Source organism: Salmo trutta, chromosome 28, assembly GCF_901001165.1.
Source record: "Salmo trutta chromosome 28, fSalTru1.1, whole genome shotgun sequence".
NCBI lineage: Eukaryota > Metazoa > Chordata > Actinopteri > Salmoniformes > Salmonidae > Salmo > Salmo trutta.
Genome location: NC_042984.1, coordinates 35,820,944 through 35,840,176, shown reverse-complemented (window position 1 = coordinate 35,840,176; position 19,233 = coordinate 35,820,944). Strand labels below are relative to the sequence as shown.

At 44.2% G+C, this 19,233-nt stretch overlaps 1 protein-coding gene across 2 annotated transcripts in view; it reads right to left on the bottom strand.

Moving 5' to 3' along the window:
* Positions 1 to 19,233, bottom strand: part of LOC115166120 (paired box protein Pax-7) — a 62,333-nt gene that overhangs the window by 18,678 nt on the left and 24,422 nt on the right. For both annotated transcript variants that reach the window (XM_029719831.1, XM_029719830.1), the window contains exons 6-8: positions 14,487 to 14,686; positions 3,656 to 3,821; positions 3,093 to 3,292 (exon numbers count right to left, since the gene is read on the bottom strand). In XM_029719831.1, coding sequence (XP_029575691.1) covers positions 3,093 to 3,292; positions 3,656 to 3,821; positions 14,487 to 14,686 — 566 coding nt within the window. The remainder of the gene's footprint in view (positions 1 to 3,092; positions 3,293 to 3,655; positions 3,822 to 14,486; positions 14,687 to 19,233) is intronic.

Genomic DNA, 19,233 nt, shown 5'->3' with positions numbered 1-19,233 from the left:
CACACACACACTCTCACGTGCATTTCCATATAGATTCCCGTGCTTTGGCACTGTATGGGCTAATCATACTGGGCAAAGCTGCATCTCCTCCCATATGTTCCTGCCTGCTGTAAAGGAAATATTCTCTCTGCTGTGCGCATATAGAACGCTTTATTAAAGGCATACAGAAGGATTGGGGAAATAGTAGCCCACACTGAGGACAGAGAAAAATACTCCACAGAGAGAAAGAGAGAGATGGGAAAAGCAGAACATTTTAGGGAGAGAGTGAGGGAGATTTAAAAGAAAGAGAAGAAGAGGAGGAATTTCGATTTAGAAAAAAAAAGAGGGGGGCAGCTTCTTCAGCATATGCTATGAGCCTTCCCTGCAGAAAAGGGGGGAGACGGGGAAGGAGAGAAGCGGAGGAGAGGATAGTATTTGTGTCTGCAGGGGCATGGCCAGGGGTCGCCTGCGCAGAGCGCAGTGCGGTGGTCTGGAGGGCTGAACTGTGATAGTCTTGCTGTCAGGGAGGACATTCATTTCTCCCACAATGAGAGGTTGATGGGATTGCCACATGTCACATGGGGACCTGGGCGAAGGGGTAAGAGAGCGAGAGAAAGACAACGAGAAAGAGAGAGGAGAGAGCGAGAGAGGGGAGTTGAGAAGAGCTAGATAGAGCTGCTAAGACTGGAGAAATGTACAACTTTTTTACACACACACACACACACCTTTACAATAGCACCCATGTAGAGCAACATATTAGAATGGATGGGTTGTGAATCGCTGACCCACCTGCTTTAACAACTCCTTTCTCTGTTGCTGACACAACTCCCATTGTTACGGATTTCATGTCTTTTTCTGAGGTGCTGTGAAATAACATCACGTGATTGAAATGTTTCTGTCACTTCAAATGCAAATGAAACACGTCTTCTTAAATTCTTAGAGTAACGTTATTCGAAATGAATTTACAAAATACTAGAGTTCAGTTATTTCCTATTAGAATAAAATGTAATAAAAAAAAATGCCTTTGCTAATACATAAATGCATACGTATGCAAAATCAAAGTAAAGGCCTCTCTTAATAGAAAAATCTCTTCTTGCCCATACAGTAGGCTTGGGAACTATAGCGTCATAATCCCTAATGTAAAACAGGGAAGTCTTGTTATTTTATCTGTTCTACCGGCGAACAAGCAAGGGAGAGAGGGAGTCACGTTAATAATCATAAGGAAAAGCCAACCCATGTCCCTGATATTTATGCAGGTTTGCAGCGCTAAGCATTAGCCTCCCAAAGCCCCACCACTACGATTAACAATCAGAAAACGCTGAGGAACGTGCCTGTTATCCCCCAACTCTCCAGTACAAGAGAAAATCTCTTTTTTGTCACCCAAATCCTTCATTCTTTCTTCTCTTCTCCGCCGAAAAAAAGAGAGGAAGTATTACCAGTTTTCTCAATCTGCTTTGAGAAATATTTCAAGGGGGGGGGGGCTCGCAATAAATATGTGTGAATGCGGGGGTAATTGCGGACAAATGTGGCATTGAATTAAATTTGAGACTCTTTAAACACCATTTCAATCTTATTTTCTGCTTGTTAGTCAGATCTTGTTGCTCCGGGTGGGCTGGACTGCCCAGTTTTGGTGAGTAATTGCATATAATTTCCTCCTCACCAGTGGTTTGCATCAACATCTGTCCTATTCTCTATTCTGTGGCCGTTAAAAATCGAACCCGATCAGAAATTCAAATTTTCAATGGTTATTGTTCAAGATGCCGTGAGAGAATAAAGTGGACAATTCCTATTTGCCTCCCACACGGACGCACACACACACACAAGCACGCACGCACACACAACAATAGCATTGCGGACGATAGAGGGGAAAGGAAACATTAAAGGAAACATTAAAGGCCTCTGACAATTGATTACAGCGGTGTAACATTCCCTTATTGAGTCCACTGTCCTCTAATAAGAGATGACCAAGAAAAGAAAGACTCTTATGTAAAGACCCGATGGACCTCCCACAGAAGAGGCAGAACAGGCTTGTTAACATCAAGTTATCACTTAGAATCTGAGGAAGAAGCTCTATAACATTAAAACGGTATACCTGTCTCGTTGAATAATGCTTTAACGTTCAATGATGAATTCATCTCTATTTTCTGAGTGAAAAATACATAATGTCTAGGTCATTTACCATGCAGTATTCATCTATGGAAGTTTGTCTTGGGTAGCTAAGCCTTATTTTGTTTTATCAGTTACAATGCATTAGGACAGAGCGCTTTGACAGCGACGTCTGTTAATTCTGAAAACGATGTCGGTAGACACAGCTCGACAATTGCGTGAAAAGACTCATTAGTTGAGTGTGATTACGTCTTTTCTTTTCTAGGATATCTTCGTATTAGTTGTTTCCCTGTAGTGCCTACTGAGTCGAGCCAAGGATTTGTCTAACATGGTTGTAGGTTTCAAGTTCAAACTCTAATTCATTTAGAATCCACGTGTCGAACAATCGTCCTCATTTGATTTGAGGCTCAGGGATGTGGGATGAAATTAATTGTCAAACATTATCATCCAAAATCCCCCTGTAGCAAGAGGATATTGGTATCTTCTGTACTTGACACGTTTTTACAGTCAAAGACACGAGAGACCCTCTTAATCAGAGACAAGCCACTGGGCATTACTCTATCAAAAGCAGACACTGGGTTTCCGAGGTACGACAAAAACACAAATCTTCTCCTAGTTGCGAGAATGCATGATTTGGACTTATGCAATCAACAATCATAGCATTTGTCAGAGATCCTAATAAACAATAACAATAAACAGTGGGAGAAGAAAAAACCTATCAATTGTAATTCGTTTTCTGGCGCTGTAGAAAGAATAGTCCTTCTCTTTACAGCACAAGATTTAGATTTGAATTGAATGGGACGTGGAAAAGTATTCTCTCTTCAGAGTGTTTTTTTTTATAGGTTGCAGGTATGTTTCTTAGTACAGAAGAATTTTCCTCACACACCAATGTGACTTGTACACACACGACTTGTACACGCACCCTCAAGAGCAGCGGAATAATCCCGCCACACAAACACACAGATCCACACACCCTGACATGCCACCATTTGAACCCCAGCACCTACCTGTGGGGAGAGGCCGTTGCTGACGGGGTTCATGTGGTTACTGGGTGCCGAGGGGCTCATGAAGGAGTCGGAGTAGCTGGAGAAGCCATGACGGTTGGACGACAGGCCGTAGGCTGAGCTGCCGTCCCCGCCCGACAGCCCTCCCTGGTGCATGGTGGACGGTGGTAATGGCTGAGGGCGGTGAACCGTGCCACTAACGTCTGGGGTTTATACAGAAGGAGGACCAGGGAGAAATCACATTTAAGGTCATGGGTGATGATCACATACACAGCACCATAGGAATGTAATATCATCTTAGCGCTACTGGGTGTTTTGTAACAGTTCGAATCAAGTACGTGACTCAGATGTCATCTATGCGCCACGAGACCGTTAGCTCACTGACCTAAATCCTATGCATTAGCTCAAGGAGCTACAGTAACATTCGCCTTCAGGTCTCAGACAAGGTTAAAATACATTAGCATTAGCTCACACTAGCACTACGTGGCTAACCAACTTTGATAATGGTACCTCAACACTACATGTTAGGACCATGTGTTCGCAGGTGGTGGTAGAGATGTCTATACCTTGTGATAGTGTGGTTGTGGGGTAGCCGGAATCTTGGAGCTGGTAGGTGGGTAGCGTGGGCATGCCGCTGCCTGGGAATCCGCCCGGCAACAGGTGATTGAACGCCGCCAGCTGATTGGCTCCCGCTTGCTTACGCCACCTGGCCCGTCGGTTGCTGAACCACACCTAGAGAGACAGAGGATTTTCATGAATGAATGAGAGACTGCACGGCAGGAAGGAGGAAAAGAAAAAGAAAAAGAGAAAAAATTTGAAAACAAAGACTTAAAAGGGAGGAAGGCAGACCAAGGCAAAGAACCTGCAATTAACAGTTTAACTGTTCATTCAAACTGGTTGACCCAGTGTTATTTTGGGGGTGATAATCGCTATCGTGTCAATCAAACACATTTAAATCTAAATTAACACCATCAGTGTGAGGGCCCCACACACCATGGGCAAAATTACTGCAAAAAAAACCTGCTTCAATTAACAGCGGCTTGCTGATGACTAGTTTCAGATGTGCTGGTACATTAAATAAAAAAATTATGTAACGGCTGGGTTGAAAGGCTGATTTACACCGTGTGCGTCCCAAATGAAATCCATTTTCCCTATAGTGCACCACCATTGAACAGAGATCTATGGGCCCTGGTCAAAGTAGTGCACTACCTTTAAACAGAGATCTACGGGCTCTGGTCAAAGTCGTACACTATCTTTGAACAGAGATCTGTGGACACTAAAGGCGATAGGGTGCCATTTGGGACAAAGAAAAAATGAGATGAATTTGATGTGAAAATAGGAAATAGGTTTGGGCTTAAGGTTTTGCTGGCATTATACACTAAGTGTACAAAACATTAAGAACTCGCTTTCCATGACAGACTGACCAGGTAAATCCAGGTGAAACCTATGATCCCTTATTGATGTCACTTGTTAAATCCAGTTCAATCAAGTGTAGATGAAGGGGAGGAGACAGGTTAAAGAAGGATTTTTAAGCCTTGAGACAATTAAGACATGGATTGTGTATGTGTGCTATTCAGAGGGTGTATGGGCAAGACAAAAGATTTAAGTGCCTTTGAATGGGGTATGGTAGTAGGTGCCAGGTGCACTGGTTTGTGTCAAGAACTGCAACGCTGCTGGGTTTTTTACCCTGCACAGTTTCCTGTGTGTATCAAGTATGATCCACCACCCAAAGGACATCCAGCCAACTTGACACAACTGTGGGAAGCATTGGAGTAAACATGGGCTAGCATCCCTGTGGAACGCCTTTGAGTCCATGCCTGATGAATTGAGGCTGTTCTGAGGGCAAAAGGGGGAGGTGCAACTCAGTATTAGGAAGTTGTTCCTGATAAACAAGCATTGTATGTGTCTTTGAGCATCTAGTCAACGCTGTCTCAAACTGCAGCCATCAAGACAAACACAGGTCAGACACTCAAGGTGAACATGAATCTTGTCATGCATCAAAAATGGGCAGTAAGGGATCTTTCCCCTCCCTAACCCACCTATGTGTGTTTAAACAACCAGTTAAAGGCTCTGGGCTTGTGTACAGATGTAGGATCTTAATTTGAGCCAGTTTGCTACAGAAGGAAAATAATCCTGCACCAACAGGAAATTTGAATTATTTTGTGGATTATAACTCTTTGACATTTTTATAGGGGTTGATCCATCTTTCTTAAGGGAAAATCAAGTGAAAATTACAAACTTCAGGAGCCTTTTTAAACCTCAAATACACTACAAGTTTTAAACGTCCTGCATTGCAGGAAAGTTATCCTGCAACAGGGGGATCAAATTAAGATCCTAAATCTGTATGTATGTTTCTACATATGCGGTAGGAGACTGTAGGCCTGTGTCATTGATCTATAGCTCTTGGGGCCGATTCATCAGCACTTAATACACTGTCTGTGCAGTTAATCTCCTGTTGTCTCCCAAATGGGCCCGGCCCATTGAGAGGGCCGTTGAAAGAAGGATACAATGGAGGCTTGGCTTGAATGGGCCACAAAGAGGCCTTTTTAAACAGGCTCTCTCTCAGCCCCAGCAACGCTACCTTTCAGCTGGCTCGCATGGATGGATGGATGGCCTAGGACAGGGATGCACATTTGTGCTCCACTGCTCACACACACACACACACACACACACACACACACACACGCGTCCATATGGCTTGGCCAGTTAAGGTCTGAAACACAGATGCTTCTCTTGCGTTATTGCTGAATAACATTACTGTGAGAGAATCTTAACTTCAGAGAAGTGTGTCAAACTCTACATTTACACACCATTCTCCCATAGACATCAATAAATTACTTCTTCTCGACAAAAAGTTTCATCTTAATTTAATCCTACAGTTTATGCAAAAGTGATAGGCCCAAACTGATATTCCAGGTGCTAACCCCCCCAGACTCAGCAGGACTTCGGCCTCACCCACTCCCCCAGCTATAGCTCCCTCAGCCCTCCTGTCCCTCTTGTATTGTCAGCCTCCCTCTCCACTCCCATAGGCCCAGATTAAGCAGATTGGTAAATGAAAGAGCGGTGCGTGGCTATAGGCACAAATTACCCATCTTTCAACTCCACAGGACGCTAATTGCCGGGTCTTAATTAATCGTGGCAAATAAAAGAGAGAAACCTTGTACAAGTACGGGCCTACACGCAGATGGATAGCCTACACACCACACCCGAACACGCACGATTAGGCACAGACACACACACACACACACACACACGTGTTCGCACTTACACGCTCACACGCACATGCGCACACACACACAATATGAGAATAAAAGTGAGTGAAAGTACACACACACACCACCTATACTTTGCCCCGGGCTACCCACTTTCTTCCTCTCCTCACCGACTACATTTGCAGTTTTACATTTGTGCAAATGAAAAACATGCCTTTCAAGTGGAGAATATCATTTGGAGTTCTATTTTGGAAGGGTAGACTCTAATAATTACACGAGGCAGTGTTTGCCCTAGGTGCTAAGAGTGAGAGGAGTGAGCTAAGACACTTTCAATTCACAAACTTAGCAGCCTTTTCTCTGCTTCACTTCAGAATCACCGCCAACGGTGTACAAACGGTGTACAAAAGATTCATGACAACTGAATCTCATACATACAACTGCGTAAGATATTCACGACAGGTTTTACGTCCACTCCTTATGAATACAATCATTACTGAAAGCTCATTGCATTTAACATACCAGTCACATTGTAGGTTTTATTTAGATTTTTCACTGTGTGTGTGTTTACAGTAAGTCTGCTCTGTGTGAGTGCGGCTGCAGGGCTCAGTGGATTTCCTAAGAGGCTTGCTCTGAGCACCACCAAGGACTTGATACTCTGCTCTGGAATCTGACTGCAATGTCACCTTGGAAGGATTCTCTCTCTCTCTCTCTCTCATACTCCCCAGCTCCTCCCCTAAATAAAGACTGTAGTAAATTACCTAGCTTAGCTCACAACAGAGCTAAAAACCATTCTGTTCTATTTTTGTGTGTGTGTATGTATACCTGCCTGTGTGAGTGCGTGCCTGTGTGCGTGCATGCGTATCTTCTCCAGTTGGGGAGATATCGTCTGGGATTACTGTTGGGCTGGCTGGCGGGGGGAATGACTTGGAGACGGGCACGATGACGAGTAAAACCTGGATAACGTGATTGAATTTCACAGCCAAAAAGTCCAACATAACAGCGACTAAGAGGCATGAAAAAGCCCAACATCAATCTTTTCTCTCTCTTTTGCAGTAGCCTCTTCTCTATCTCTCTGTCTCTCTGTCGCTCTCTCTCTTTAGCTCTCTCTCTGTCGCTCTCTCTCTGTCGCTCTCTCTCTGTCGCTCTCTCTCTGTTGCTCTAGGTGGCAGGGTGAGGGCGAGAGAGCGGAGGGGTTTTAGAGAGTATAGGGCTGAGGTTACATGACATAGGCATCCAGAGGTCAAGCCCTGATAGAGGGCCGCGGGGCCTCTCTCTCTCTCTCTTTTTCCACTGGAGATGGAAAGACAGAGATATGCTGTTTTACTGCCCACAGATGGTCCACATGAACCAGGGCACACACATATATCCTCACACACACATGCAGACACACATGAACACACACACATATGCAGACATACACACACATATATCCTCACACACACATGCAGACACACATGAACACACACACATATGCAGACATACACACACATATATCCTCACACACACATGCAGACACACATGAACACACACACATATGCAGACATACACACACATGCAGACACACATGAACACACACACATATGCAGACATACACACACATACACAAACTCATACACGCACGCACTCACGCGCGCGCGCACACACACACACACACACACACACATATACTCAGATACACATGTAGACACACACAAACACACACATGCAGACACACACAAACACACACATGCAGACACACACAAACACACACGGTCACGAAGATGCTCATGTTCTTCCTATTCATGGAACTCGTCCCATTTTTGTAGGGTATTCCCATTCTAAATTATCTTGTTAGAAAAGTATAGTCCAGAGTTCGCTGGATTCCATAGGGTTTAATGAGACACCACTCTACAACAGAAGGAGTGACACCAGTAACCTGGCAACGATGGTCACAGATCAGAACAAAAGACCAAGAGAGAGGATTCTCCCAGTTAGCCCCAGACTGATCATAGTCAGTCTCTCTCTCTCTCTCTCTCTCTCTCTCTCTCTCTCTCTCTCCTCTCTCTCTCTCCCTGTATCTCTCTCCCCCCTTGTTCGATCTCTCCGTCTGCTAGCCGGGTTGGCGCTATGCTAATTAAAGTAGCTGGGAGTGTGAATCGGAGAGTGGAGGGGCGGATTAGGCCGATAAGTATCAGGAGTAAAGAGAGACTGAAAGAAATTCATTTCAACTCTAATAATAAACCCCTCTGTTTGAACACCAGCGCGGGTACACTGCCACTGCTTCCAACTCCACCGTCGACACAAATCCCATTTGTTCTTTTGTGGCGCACAAAACAAATGACTTGGAGGAGCAGCTTTGACTCTGAATGGTAGCAGCAGGGCAAGTTGCACTACAAGGCTACAAGGCTTCAGGCCTAGAGCTCCGTTTCCAGCCAGCTCCACTGCCGAGGTGATCTAAGCGAGTCAAGGTATCGTGGTATCAAGGTATTATGATATACTTTGACACTGTGTATTGTTGATTTGATGTATTTATGTATCGAATTAATAAGTAATGGAGTGAAGTATGAGTTAGGCTAACACATATTACATGGAGGTGTAACGTGGAAGGATATGACAATGTTAACAGTCCCCTGTTAACAGCCACCGCTCCAGCCTCACAAACCTGTCACTCCCATTGACAGAAAACATACATTTGCTGTGTGACTGGGAATCATGTTCTTTATCACTGTCTGTGGTTTGGAGAGTGTGGTTATGTTGTCAGCAATGGAACATGTTTTAAGTAAGACAGGTAGCCATGGCTCAGTCCTAAAGATCTGGTTGTACTCATCCCTATCGTTGGGCTAGATACATATCAGTGTCGTTCATTTGTCAAACAGAGGCTGTAAAGGTATTTGTGTGTGTGTGTGTGTGTGTGTGTGTGTGTGTGTGTGTGTGTGTGTGTGTGTGTGTGTGTGTGTGCGTGCGTGTGCATGTGCGTGTGTGTGCGTATGTGTGGAAAGGGATAAGCTATGGGGAGTTGGTTTGATGTAATTATGGAGTGGTGGTGGCTTATGAAGACAGATGGGCTGTTTCTCTCTCTCTGTGTATGTCTCTCTCTATGAGAACCACATGAAATGAGAAATCTGTTGACGCTGAAGACTCCTCCTCTCTCATAGAAGCCCCCCCATACACACACACACCACAGCAGCCCTGTTTCTCACCCTCTCCCAGACATCTGGATACCATGTCAGGCAGGCAGGCAACAGCTGCACCAGCCAGGTCAAAAATCAGGCCATGGTGTGCTGCACAAGCTAAGAGGCTCAGGCCACCTTTGTCTACCCTCTCCTTTGGCTCCCCGGGTACCTGACTCTAGGCCCCCTAGGCCCCTGTCTGCCCTGTCTCTGGCACTGTCGAGGGCTAATGTAAAAACAATTACCCCAGAAGCACCAGGTGTCGGATTCCTTCATAACAGCCCCTCTCAGTGGCGCCCTGAAAGGAGCCATTTTTAACACGCACCGAGTCATGACTGGGAGTCAATGGAGCTCAGCTTCTGGTCCCGTTAATCGTCTCCCATGAACCGCTTTACTTTGAATGAGCACTAATTCTAATTGGCACATTTGGTGTCAGAAGTGGGATCCCAATTTGTACATCCAATTAGTTTCTAAGACATACAGTAAAGTACTAACTCAGGTGGGACCTTCTTCTTCAGTCTGTTGTGGATGGAGGACTGAAAGCCCTTTGTTACTGTAAAGAACCCACCCTGGAAGGCGAGTATGCTGTTATATTTGGCAGAGATGTGTTTTAACTTGGGGTCCAGTCAGTAGTTGACTGATGCCTCTTGCATGGTCAGTTGTATATTCAAGGGTGATGGAAAAGAGTACAGAAACGTGGAAGACTTTGTCCTGGGTATACCAATAATTGACTTCAGCTCAATGTGGACAGGACTTAGAAATATGACATTTGTGTCTCACCCCTCATCCATCCATCCATCCACCCAGCCTCCCACATCCATCCATAAACCCACCCATCCATCCATCCCTCCATCCATCCTCACAATAAGACATCTGACAAAGGAACAATTTGTCAATCTTTGGAATTACTTTGTCCATTGGCCAAACTGTAAACTACATTTGTCCACAATAACTGGTGTGAGCATTACACAAGCACACCATGTTTTTTATGTTCTTTTCGTGTCCTGGACATTTTTTTCATTGACCTTTTCAAAAATTTAATTTGGACTGACCTTTTTGAGCTTTTTTCAAAGCCTCCCAGAATTAGATTATAAGGAAAGTCGCCTAACGAAATTACTGCCACAATTCAGATACCTCAGGCTTTCACATGACATAATTTAGCCGCATTATTGACAAAAAAAAAAAAATGTCCCTTTTAGTCATGTTTTTACTTGAATCAGTCAGTGAGCTATAAATATGTATAATGGCCTAATTCCCCCGTGGGGGTTGTGCTAAGAGAATGGGACATTGAGCTGACCTACTAACATGGCTGAAAGCTAAACAGAGCCTCTGATATGGACTGCCAACAACAACCACATCACATGATCCGTGGCTGACCAATCCCACTGTCCCAATGATGTTTGCTTTTGAGACAGGAGAAATATGACACCGAACGCCGTTCCGTACGGAAGTCCAGAGAGGATCACGTCATAATAAAAGTTGTTTTGTCCAGATCACAAGATAAACTCTATAAATAAGAGTGGATGCATTGATGATGATAGACCAGAGACGATAGATCAGCGCATCCGTTTTGATTTTGATCAGTGCAGAAACTGCATTCTGTCTGTCAGTTATAGATGGCTTCCAGTTTTGTCTCCAATGCAATTTTAAAGACATGTAAAAGTGTGGTTGCACTACTATTTTAAATGGATTGAATGTGGAATGTTCAGTGCAAGAAGAGTTAACATTGAGATCTCTTGTTGCAGACTACCAACGAAGGTTTACTAAAGTTCACCAGACTATCACCAGACTGTTGTATTTTAATCTCTTGAATAGTTTTAACAGGGAGGTTGGTCTGTCAATAGCGGCTAAAACACAGTCACAAACAATAATTAACAATTTGTACAGAAAAATAAAACTAGTAAAACAGCTGAACTGAACTGATCACATGTTGAGGTAGCTAAATACTCCAACATTTCATCTAGGCTACAGTCTATTTGTCATTTCAGCCACAAATGGTGGGCAAAATCTTGTGGTGCTTATTGGTTTATTCGGATCGCCGTTAGCTTTTGTTGAAGCAGCACGACAAGTAACAAAACACTAATCAGTGGTGTAAAGTACTTAAGTAAAAAATACTTTAAAGTACTACTTTAGTCGTTTTTTGGGGTATCTGTACTTTACTTCACTATTTATATTTTTGACAACTTTTACTTTTACTTTACTACATTCCTAATGAAAATGATGTACTTTTTACTCCATACATTTTCCCTGACACCAAAATGTACTTGTTACATTTTGAATGCTTAGCAGGACAGGAAAATGGTCCAATTCATGCAATTATCAAGATAACATACCTGGTCATCCCTACTGCCCCTGATCTGGCAGACTCACTAAACACACGTTTCGTTTGTAATAGATGTCTGAGTGTTGGAGTGTGCCCCTGGCTACCCGTAAATAAAATAAAATAATTAAAATGGTGTCGTCTGGTTTGCTTATTATAAGGAATTTGAAATGATTTATACGTTTACTTTTACTTTTGATATGTAAGTATATTTTAGCAATTACATTTAGTTTTGTTAATATAGTACATTTAAAACAAAATACTTTTAGACTTTTACTCAAGTAGTATTTTACTGGGTCATTTTCTATTAAGGTATCTTTGCTTTTACTCCAAGTATGACAATTGGGTACTTTCTCCAGCACTGACACTGATACACTGATAGACAAGGACAGTCACACTAATTTTAAATACAACAATATACAAACAATATAACTAACGTAACTAATAATGTATGTGTAGATTGTGTGTGTTAGAGTGGGATATAGTTTGTATGTCTGTGCGTGGGTTTGTGTGTGTCATTTCAGTCCCCATTGTGCCATGAGATGTTGTTTTATCCATTTTTTAAATGTAATTTTGCATTCTGCTTGAGTAATTGGAGATGGGAGTTCCATGCAATCATAGCTCTGTATAATATTGTGCGTTGCTGTGAATTCGTTTTGGACTTGGGGACTGTGAAGAGACCTCTTGTGGCATGTCTTGTGGGGTATGTATGGGATGTTTTCTCAATGACATTCAAATCAGCATCGAAAAAAGTTTAAGTTTGTTCCACCTGAGCGAGTCTGACCACAAGTCAGAGACCACTATGATGACACACCAAATGCATTTGATGGATCCATTTTGTTTTCTTCTAATGCCTCTTAAGGGGAAAGTAATCCAAAAGTAACTGAAAGTAATCAGATTAGTTACTGAATTTGGGTAATCCAGAAGTTACATTACTAATAAACATTTTGGACTGTAACATATTACATTTAGAAAGTAGCCTACCCAACACTGCTTATATCCAACTGCAGCACAGAGGAGTGCTACCATGTCCAATGGGAATGAGGTGTCTAAAAACATGCATTGTTTACGATTGTTCACATTGGATGGTCAGAGACAAAGACTATCTTGTCGTGCCGCAGTAGACTGGAGGTCTTGAAGTGAAACACTGGCTGCAGGGAGGGGTGAGAAGAGAGTGAGGACAGAACTCACGGCTAAAGGAAAGACACTCCTGGTCCATTCTTTTTCCTCCTCTTCTTATTCTTCTTCTTCTTTTTTTTCTTAAAACAAGCCCTTGATTGATTCATGTTTCTGGTGGTGGACTAGGGGCTCCCGAGAGAGGGTGAGAGATCCTCTCTAATATGCAGTGAATTTTACAAGGAGCGGTGGGCTTGAAAGTGGTGGGAAGAAACGATCCCAGCCAAGAGTATAAGGAGTGAGAAATCCATCAGGAATGCAACCCCAACTTGTCTCCAACAAGCCCCCTCCTCACTCGGACCCAACAGCTGTTGCTATAACTCCACTGTATTTTCCCTTCAGTGTTACTTAGAGAAGGAAAAAGGAACTTATAGAGAACAGAGGAGGTGTCAAAACTTTACTTAAGTGCGAAGAAAGAACTGCTCTCTGGCCGGCTTGGAACAGCTGAAGTCTTACGAGACCCTTTACGTATGTCGGAATAAAAAAATTGGACGCATTTGATAAATATGAAATGGTGTGCGAAAACAATAGGCTTGAAAATATGTGGACGTGCAGGAAGAACGAGGATGGTGCCAGAAAATGCCAAAAGCGGTGGCAATCCTGGCTGAGAATCCCCCCTCTACTGAGAAGGGCATAGCTGCTATTGTGGATATCCACGGGAAGCAGCCCCCCGCCCCCCCCCCCCCCCCCAAAAAGAAATACCCTACAAAAAAATTGTCTGTGCCAAAAAAATCCAGCAATAACACTCATCAACAACAACTGGGTGCCAAAGAAAGCCAAAAAACACTATAAAAACACCATTGACTACTAAAAACCTTAAACCCTCCATAAACATTCAGCATTTAGCATGGTGCATAGGCCCACTCCACAGGCTAGTCATACAGTAATATCAAATTAGCTACATTGTGAGCTTTAGTTCCAAGACATATGAAAAGCAAACTGTTTCCCAAATTGAAATTGAATAAATGTTCTATTAATTTTACAGCCCACCCCCAACCCAATTAAAGAATTTGGAAGGAAGGCCACAATGATGAAACATTCCCAAATAAAATTGGCACAAGCACAGCTATTTTGCATTCCATACCCCTGCATTACAGTAGATCTGATGACATTGTGTTGTGCTCTCAGACATCTCCCCTTGTGGCTGACTCTCACACTGAAAACCATACTCACTCCCTACAGAGAGGACTAATCCTATAGGGTATCGTCATCCCCGCTGTGCTCTCTCTCTCTCAAGTGTTGAGGAGTAGGTGCTGGCTCTGACACGCTCTTCTGTTCTTCTTGACCCATAGAATCTCAGACAAGAAAGTACCACATGTGGGACTTCTGAGCTTGTGATTAGTACTAGTATAGAGGTGTGTTGAATGTGTGCGCGCGTGTGTGTGTGTGTGTGTGTGTGTGTGTGTGTGTGTGTGTGTGTGTGTGTGCGTGCGTGCGTGCGCGTGCTTCGTGAGCAACTGGAGGAGCTGGAGAAGGCTTTTGAGAGGACACACTACCCGGACGTGTTGGTGTGTGTGCATGCATCTACAGCATGTCCTACCTGTACACGGGCCTCTGTGAGCTTGGTCCTCTGGGCCAGCTCTTCTCTGGTGTAGATGTCGGGATAGTGTGTCCTCTCAAAGGCCTTCTCCAGCTCCTCCAGCTGTTCGGCCGTGAAAGTGGTGCGACTGCGCCTCTGTTTCCTCTTCAGGGGAAGGTCCGGCTCCGACTCCACATCTGAGCCTTCGTCCATACGGCTACCTGCATCGGGGACAGAGACAGACAGTTGGTCTTCTTGTGTAATTCAGTCGGCTGATGGACACCGTACCATACTGTTGAAGTGAAATGCAGTTCAGCAGTCTAAATTATTTTTACGTTGCTTATAACACATTTATGGCAGTACCACTCCATTGAAAATGCATTTGACTGTGTGATATCTTTATTCGGCTGTACATTCTTGGTTCTTGGCTATGATGATGCAGATTGTTGACATGCATGACTGGTCATAGCAATCAAATGCCCAAATTACCTTTGTCATGTCATAGTATACAATGCCCCGTTTACATCATTGCCCATCCTATGTCATACAACGAAGCAAACCTGGTTGTGAAAGCATTACGCCAACTTACAATGGCAAAAATGTATTCAAATGTACATAGTTTGAGAATCACCATATATGAATTTCAAGTACTATATATATATATATATATATATATATATATATATATATATATATATATATATATGTCTACCGAAATATTACATTCAAATTGACATTTAGGTCATTTAGCAGACAAGCTTATCGAGACAGACTTGCAATCAGGGCGTTCAGGTATGTATAACAACCACCTATCACAATCAAGTAAAACCTTCAAAAGACAATTAAAACGTTCCTTAAAATAGCAGTTTTCTACAGTTTCAAGTTGACATTTTAGTCATTTAGCAGACTCTCTTATCCAGAGCAATGTCAATGCCTTCAACTTAAGCGGGTAAAACAACCACATATCACAGTCCTTCCAAGTAAAACCTTCTTTAAACGAGCCGCTATCTGCAAAACCAGGGCTAGCGGTTAAAAAGACAAGCGTGGGTTTGAGTGCAAGAAAGACGTGTTAGTAACAACCATGGAGAGATGTTGTTCACCGAGGGAGGCAAGTGGTTGATACACAGGGAGGATGGCTGTGTCCTCCAGTGACATGCCCTCCTATGGCTCCTCTAAAGGGAATACGACTGTATTTTCTTCACTGTGTGGTTATTTATATGAGAGCCTTTTCTGTCAACACAATCCGGCATCAGTACACAGAATGCCCTGGGGCGGGTAGCTCAGATTGGAGGGGGGCGCTAATCTCTCCAGACCACCTTGGCGATCCGTGTAGCACTATTCTTCCACCATGGCCTGGGGCGCAACGCGACAACAAACTGGCAGTGTGTAAATATTGCCAATATATTATTGTGTGGCGGGGATTGAATGAAATCAGTGCCACAGAATATATAATATACCCATGCTGGTGTTTTAAAATAACCACAGTGACAGATTATCGGGTAAGTACAGCCATCGGTTTTAATTATGGTTCATGGGGTAGAGCATGCAAAGGATAAACTGCGAAGATGCGACGCCATTGTTTCTAATGAAATGTGTAAATCGGGGTGCAAATAGAGCAAGTGGCTACTGGTAATGTGATGCCGTATACATAGAATTACATACATCATTTAATAGGATCTCTGTGGCCGTATGTATGTACACCAGGGACAACATGTGACTTCACAGTGGAGAGGTTCCATACAGTCCCTTGTTTGTGACATATTTGTGACGAACAGGCTGTTTGAAATGAAATGTAGGCTATTTCACCAAACACATTCATTCAGGTTGGCCAGTTGGACGTTGAATGTCGACACACTACTCAACACACTGTGCTACTACCAAACCATAATAATAATAATGCATTTTTTTAACTGTATCAAAAACACTCATGTTCGAAGTGGACACAGTGTACACTTGAGTACACATTGACAGTCAGGTCTGTCCGTCGCCCAGCCCTTGCGGACAGCAGACGGGGTCGACGAGGGTCCCTCTTTCTCATTTCCCTGGGTGTTTAAGGCTATATATATTTATTGACAGTGTTTGGGGGCAGTGAGTGTGCATGAGAGCTGATCCTTCTCCAAATGGCCCTCCACACCCCCGGCCGCCTGAAGAGGCTCAGCTCTCCAGACACAGGGCCCTAATCCTCCCCATTGCTTCTCCCTGCATTTAAGCCATTCCACATTAGGGATGGCTGCACAGCCGCCTCTTGCTGCTCTCATAGATATGCATGGAGCTAGGGATGGAGGAAGGAGAGGGGGAAAGAGGAGGATAGGATAGGAGAGGGGAGATGAGAAGCAGAGCCTGCCCGGGGAGGAGGGGAGATAGAGGAGGAGGGGTAGAGGGGAGGGGGATGAGAGGGGTGCAGGTCCCAGGCTGTCGCATCAGTGGCCAGGCGATTATGGGGGGAGTTGACTGGTAGCAATGCTGGCTCTGCAGTGGTGGGGAGAGGGGATGGAGAGAACGAGAGAGAGGAGGGAGGGAGGGGAGAGTGGGATAGATGAGGGAGGTCAGTGTCCCTGCTTCCTCCTTGCGTCCCTCTCAGCGCTGATACGCTTTAGTACCGTGCCTCTGACCCTGTTTGCCTCCACAACCTTCCAGCCTACCAGGACTGGGTCTTGGTCTGGGTCTGGGCAGGGTCTGGTTGGGGTCCGGGTCTGACAGACATGCCTTCTCCCTTATGGCAGACTCCTTTCTCTTTTCTCTGCTTTTTGATGGCCTCAGCAACGCAGGGCGGTGGCTGCCCAGAATAATGTTTCAACATTTGATTTATTTACCAATTTAAAAACAGAACTCAACCACACATGTGGATACGTTGCATTTCAAATCATCAAGTGTAACACAATTCCTGTGCTACAGGAAAGGATGGCTATGGAGGAACTGTGACGGGCGCTCAAATCAGACCTCTCTGATAACAGGAAGTGACAACAGTCAAATGTGGACTCAAACTGGCAGGGTGATTCTGGGCGATATTTCTATACGGATCTCAGAATGACAGCTGTGATTCTACATTTGAGTCACTGTCACTGATTCTAAACTCATTCAGAATCCTCAGATGATGAATGTGTGTGTTTGTGCGTGTGGGTGGATGGATGGATGGATGGTTGGGCATACGGGTGGGTGAGTATGCATGTATTTGTTTGTGCGTGTGTATTTGTGTGTATGCATTTGTGTGTGTGTGTCTGTGTGTGCGTGTGCGAGTACGTGTGTGTGTGTGCGCGTGCGCACGTGCATGTGTGTGCGTGTGCGTCTGCGTGTGTGCGAGTGCGTGCGTGCGTGCATGCGTGCGTGTGTGTGTGTGTGTGTGTGTACCATGTGAAACCTGGGAGGTTTTCGAGCGGCAGATATGATGAGAAGCGTTGAGGTACTTGAGAGGGTTAGCAGGGCTGTATAGTAATAATGTGTCAGCCTGTGCCTCCTGTCTGCTCCTTTCTAGTGTTCTGATGAAAGCCCTGGGGGGACAATTGAGACGTGCAGAACCTGGGTGTGGCATGCAACTCTTATAGCTCAAACGCCAAGAGCACTAATAAACTTCAACCCTGCGAGAAAAACAACACTGGTATGCATTTAAAGGCTTCAAAATACATAGGTAATGACACTTGACACTTGTAAATATAGTAGTCTTACTCTGAATACAACGGTCATCAAGACACATAGGACAGGAGTGATGCAAGCAACTCTGGGGATTAGTCATAGGAGTCTGTGGGTGGATGCACATTCATTCTATGCATTTGTTTGTCCATGTGACTGTATTCCTATGAAGTGAAGTGAAGTGAAGCTCCACAAGAAAAATAACCAAACACACAAAAAATAAAGGGCTCATCAACCTGGTTTGGACTCTGGGCAGGCTCGGTGGTTTAATTAAACAAGGAATTATGGGATTAGATGGAGACTCTCATTACAGGCCACTGGAGGAGTCTCACGGTGGATGTCTTTTTGTCTCTCCCCCATCCTCACACCCCCTACACAGCCCCAAAAGCTCACGCTTGACAATTCTCAACAGATTACATGTGGCCGCAGGACATGAGGCCGCATTAATTAAATAAATTCCTAGTGCCAATTTCTCTTCACATAAAGATTTTTTTTTTTTTTAAGTGGTCCATAGATTTTCAAGTAAAGATCTATACATACATTGTATATCCCTTTGTTGTTGTTTTGGGGTTGTTGGTGCAAAGCGATTTGCCGTTAACTCGCCATGACAACATTTGAGGCTGGTGCAGTGGGCCAGCAGATCACTTTCCAGAGTCACCTTGGAGTGCTCGGGTGGCTGGTGGCCGCAGCCTTTCGTTCCACAGACGGCATGGAATTTATTTGTTCTCTTCTGCATGATTTAGGGAGGATGGGGGAGGGGCGAAATGGCACAGTATCCATCCTCTCTTTGCATCACTTTGTTTACTCTCTCGCTCTCCCTCTATGTCGCTCTCTCACCCTCTCTATTTCCCTCCCTCTCTCTCTCCTTTTCTCACTCTCTCTCTCTCTCTTCCCCCTTCTCTCTGTGTCCCTCTCTCTCTGTGTCCCCCTCTGCCCCCTCCCTCTCTCCCTCTCTCTCTCTCTCTCTGTCATCCCACATGGTTATCTTTGGATTTGGCCCGATGTCAGAGACCGATCTTCTTCATGTTTGGAATCACCTTAAACCACATAAGACCCCCACTTCTCTCTCTCTCTCTCTCTGTCTCTCCAATTTATTTTTCTATGTTATTGTGTGTTTGACTAAACAGAAGCTGAGGCGACG